Source organism: Hevea brasiliensis, chromosome 9, assembly GCF_030052815.1.
Source record: "Hevea brasiliensis isolate MT/VB/25A 57/8 chromosome 9, ASM3005281v1, whole genome shotgun sequence".
Taxonomy (NCBI): domain Eukaryota; kingdom Viridiplantae; phylum Streptophyta; class Magnoliopsida; order Malpighiales; family Euphorbiaceae; genus Hevea; species Hevea brasiliensis.
In genome coordinates, this window is record NC_079501.1 from 29,660,128 (window position 1) to 29,665,283 (window position 5,156).

Consider the following 5,156-nt stretch of genomic DNA (forward strand, 5'->3'; position numbering starts at 1 on the left):
TCAGTTCGATTCTCCTTAAGTGATCAATTCGATTCGATTTATATTTTTAACCGATTTAATTTTTCAATTTTTAGTATTCAATTCAAAACCGAACCAACCGAATATTCTCCCTACTTATCAGGGAGAATTCCTAAAGGCACTCAAGTCCAAAGTTTCCTCAGCTACATGGTCAATCCGGGACTTTGCGGAGCTCCACTACCTAATCTGGCAGTTGCCTGGGCACTGACGCTGTCTAGGCTGCTAAAAAAACTAGGAAGACAAATCAAACTAGCGAATAGTAGATTTTATCAGCTACAACACTGTTGTCGATAACTTCATTCAAAGGAATTCAACTAAATTCATTATACAAGCAGCAAAATGGAACCCAAGTTCACAACTAGGTTTTGCGCTCGGAATTCTCTTTCCAGCTACCAATCATATACGGCCATGCAAATACATAAAAACTCAACAAAGGAGAAACTAATGAGAAAGTGCAAGGAATGATCAAGTTTCTTCTTTAGCATAAACATGCAGAATTTGCTTGTATTAATTTGAATTACCCAATGTGGGAACAAGACACCAGAAAGCCACACCAAAATTGTGCTCATTGATGAGCAAACTACATATATCACCAGTTTAGGTCCACCCGCTAATACTACACAGAAGTGATGTATTGCTTTTACAATCTTAGGACGACTCTAAACTAAAAAAATAATAATAAAATTAAAGAAAGAGATAAAACTACTATCAATGCTTTGGACGGGAGTAGTGATTGTCATTGGGATTCCTCTTTCCACTGAAAACTGCTAATGCCTGCCTTATTGGTGGCCGGAAAGAAGATCTTTTATCAGTATGGTGGTTGAAGATGTTGTCCGAAGCATAGAAATCATCTCCCTATATTATTTGATAAATATATCAGCTTCAGGTTTTTTAAAAAACAGTAACTTTCAAAACATATTGGTGCAAACAAATCTACTAATGCAAAAACAGATCAAAATAATGACAACAAAAATGAAGGCACCCAACCTCTTTATTCGTTTTCTTCTTTGTCTTAGGGTAAAGGAATTTTTGTGGGAGCTGATCTTCACGCAGAATAAGGTTCTTAGCAATGGCATCCCTTCCACCTTGCGGTAAAGGCAATGAAAACTGTATGGAACAAAATGTTGATGCATATGTGCTCAGACAAGCTTACACAAAATGAAAACAGGACCAAAAACAATTAAGTATTCATGCATATGCCTAAGCACACACAGGAGACAGAAGGATAAAGACATGGTGGACCCCACTCCAAGCAGATTAGCTTTAAATGCCTTGCAACCAATCGATAGGAACAAATTTTCTTCCTATCCTATGCAATTAGAAGCATGTTAATCGAAAAATGCAAATGCTTTCATGCATTCTACATTTTGTAGATAGTCTAAAGGATGAAACTCTGCTTGCATAAAAAAAATGACCACTTTTGACTTTCCCTCAAACAAACATCATAAACAAGTACTGGACAAGGCAAAAGCTGCAAAACACAAAATGAGCAAAAATACAAGATAATTTTGCTACACAAGCATTTGCATCATCCTAACAACATAAATTGAAACCAAGATGCAAAAAGAACAGTAGAAATTCCTCCTATTTGTTCACATGGTTTTTTCCAAGCTTTTTAAATTAAGAGTACACTTACTTTTGTACCACGCAGAGTGATTCGTGGCCGACGATCTGCCAAAATAATTCCATTCTCGCCAACTGTAACAGCTACCTTTCGTAAGGTGCCACCATTTCCACACTTGGGACAGAACATTCTCCCAATTTCAGCAGTCACAGTATAACATGCATGGCATTTCAGTATCCACCTGCAAATGCAAGCATCTTAAAAATAAGCAAAGAAACCATGATTGCCTGCTCTAGAATAAATGATATAATCCACTAACAACAGCAAGTTAATCCTGGACTCAGAGCCACTGTGTGTGTGTAGGTGGGTGGCAGTGGGAGCCTTGGGAGTTGCATTTAGGGCATAATTTCATCAATTCATCACAAAGATTTAACTCCAAAAAAGAATTAAACTCATTGTTAAGGAATCCAATAAAAATAAAAAAGGCTTCACTTGGTTAACTTGCTAAAGTAGCATTTTTTTTTTATTTTTTCCTATTTTAAAAGAAATATGCAAAAGATAATTTTATGGCAAAGGCAAGTTTAAAAAGCAACAAAATATGTTCTTAAGAAAAGAAAATTGTCCCAATTGCCTTTTACTTTTCTCATGAAACAAAATTTACATATCCACGCATAATTTCTTACTATCACATTTACTTCATAAAAAAATCCTTTTTTTAAGTTACTTTTTGGAAATAAAAATTGAAATTATGGAACCTAATATTTTCACTAGTACAAGCTTAAGCACCAAGTTTATACCTGTGCAGCTGGCGGATTTGCATTCCTCCAGGTGCCAGTAGTCGTAATCCCATTTGTAGAAGAACATTCTGCATTGCAAAGTCACTAGTTACACAAGCTACACTGGAGTCTGATAAAGATTTAAGCGTCCAGCTCTGCTCACTAGCATCATCATCCACATGTGACACATCAATACTTTCACTAGTCTGGCTTACGATCTCCTGGTGATCTAGTTCTCCATTAGCAATATCAACTCTGGCTTTGAGAGCAGAATTTACATCGTTTTCAGAAGCAGCTTCCAAGGAATCAGTAAACTCAAGCCCTGAAAAGGTACTGTTCTTTTCTTTCCCATTTTGAAGAGCATTCAATGAACCTTCTTCCAGCCTCATTTGCTCTAGGATTGAAGTGAGATCTTCATCATCTTTGCCCTTCTCAGAAATCCCATTTCCAGCATCTACTGTCTCAGGATTTTGATGCAACAGTGGATCTGGGATGGTAGTTTCATTAGTATTGTTGTTATCCATATTTTTACCCAGATCTTGCTGACTATCTTTTTCAGACAATGCCTCGTAATATTCACGCCTAGCTTTCCTTCTAAGATATCTTCGATGAGTACTTCGACTGACAGCAGGCATCCAATCACCAGCATCATCGTCAAAGTGTCCCTGAGATGCATCAATTCCATCAGCTACCATCTTCTTCCCATCAAGACTTATCTCTTTTTTCTTCTTTGGATATCTCCTATGTTTCCTAGAACCATGTTCAACAGTTTCGTGTTTCTCAGAATGTGTTTCACTTTCAGCTACCATTGAACCATCTTCAGATTGATCATCACCAGGGATAACATTCAAGCTCATCTCTTTCAAGGGAAGTATCCTTGAATGTGTGTTTGATCCATCACCAGGTTCTTGTTCTAATGTCTCCCATTCTTCCAAATTGGGAACATTAGAACCCCACCCGGGCATGTCCTTCTCAGGAAGTCTCTTCACATTAACTGTATGTATAGGAGAAGGAGCATCCCTAACATGTTTGGTTCCATGGATCTGTGCCTCTAACGTGTAAGTTAAGGCAATGAGTTTGAGATCAACATCTGACAGGGTCTGCAAGTCACCAGTTGCCCTTGCAAATTTGACAACTGCCAAGTGAGTGACATAAAAATTTGTGAGCAACCAAGCTGCTTACCTAGGATCAACTTTATATAGCATCCACAACAACCAAATACCAAACAATTCAAGCACCACTCTTCAACAAACCAATGCAATTAGTTAAATAGAAGAGGTTGAAAAGTGAAATCCAAGTTGCATATTCAACCCCTTTTTTCCTGATATTCTGGTTATTTTTATTTTTAATTTGGAAATCAACAGGAAACAATTACTACAGCAAATTAGTAAGTGAACCAATTATCTTATAAATTTACATAATTGTACATCTAGATACTACAAAATATCTTACTACCTTTTTCCTGTTAGAAACCGAAAGTAAGCAGAGATGACAGTCTAAACTTTCCTATAGCAGGAAAAAGAAAATGAGAAAATTTGAGATATATAGAAAACAAATCGAAGTTTAGACTTTAGAATACATTAAACCAGTTCAAAACAATAAACAAAAATTTATTTTTGGCTTCTAATAAGATCATACGACTCTAAGTAAAATAGGCTTTCCTTCCGTATAAAATTTTCTTTTCCACCAGCTTTCCCGGAGATCAAACATCGAAAACAAAAAATTTCAAAAATTTCCCCTCCCGTCAATTATAAATTGCACTACGCCACAACTACAGGACAAAATTGATAAAAACGGAAACAAAAATTCTACCTTTGTTGAGAGCTTCAGGGGTGGGCTCCATGGAGTCGATTGTGAAGGGAACGAAAGAAAGGCGGTGGCGGGAGACGGGATCGCGAATCTCGGCGAGGACTTCAGGGACGGTAACGAACTTGTCGGCCAATTTATGGAGCTTTTCTCCACCTTCGATTACGGCGTTTGCATCTATTACTGCCATCGAAATGCCCATCGTGGACTTGCAGCTTTCGACCAATAGTTGATTTGTCGCATTGGGGTTTTGCTTGTTTTCCGGTGGAGGTTGGTTTTTGACTACGTTGCTCCAACATGAAGACGTTGGTAAGGACAGAGGCTGTGAGGTCTCCATGGCCATGCCTCACAGAGTATAGGCGATTATGGAGTATGGACTATGCTCTGAAATATAAAACCCTAGCTACTAGCAAAAGGAGGTTATGAAATTAGTGATATAAGAGAGGAAACTATTTATATGTCGTTTTCATAGCTAGTCTAGCAATCTGAAAACAAATAGGACGGTTTTTTTTTTTTTTCTATTATTGCAAAGAAAACGACACAGTTTTATTGGAACCCGGTTCTATGGATCTGGCCGGTGCAAATGGCTCAATGGTTTAGGCCGGTTTTGATGTCCAGTCAACAAATGGTATACCGTATTCGCATGGCCAACTTCTGGTCCAACCAGTCCGATCAGCCGGCCCAATTTTGGAAACACATTTCAATTTTAGATTTAAAAAATTATATGTAAATTTTGTTAACGATGGATTATTATTTTCCATGAAATTTGGTTAAAATTACTCCTAAAATTTTATTGTTTAAATTCAAAATTGAAACTAAAATACCTCTGTATTTTATTTGCAACAATTAGAAGGCTTTTTTTATCAATTTTTGATATAATTTTATTTATTAAATTTAGATATAATTTATTTTTAGATGATAAATAACAAGTTGTTTAAAAGGAATAATTAATTTCATAATTTTTAAAATAATCTTAAAAAATTTGGAAGCCA

The 5,156-nt window shown here is 36.6% G+C and overlaps 1 protein-coding gene across 1 annotated transcript; it reads right to left on the reverse strand.

The window, feature by feature from the left end:
- Positions 1-471: 471 nt before the first annotated feature.
- LOC110644365 (RNA-binding NOB1-like protein) lies at positions 472-4,597 on the reverse strand. Its single transcript, XM_021797086.2, has 5 exons — positions 4,171-4,597; positions 2,380-3,493; positions 1,655-1,823; positions 1,006-1,125; positions 472-873 (listed from the first exon to the last, which is right to left on the reverse strand). The coding sequence occupies exons 1-5, from the start codon at positions 4,505-4,507 to the stop codon at positions 727-729; spliced, it is 1,887 nt and encodes a 628-aa protein (XP_021652778.2). The 5' UTR covers positions 4,508-4,597; the 3' UTR covers positions 472-726.
- Positions 4,598-5,156: the final 559 nt, after the last annotated feature.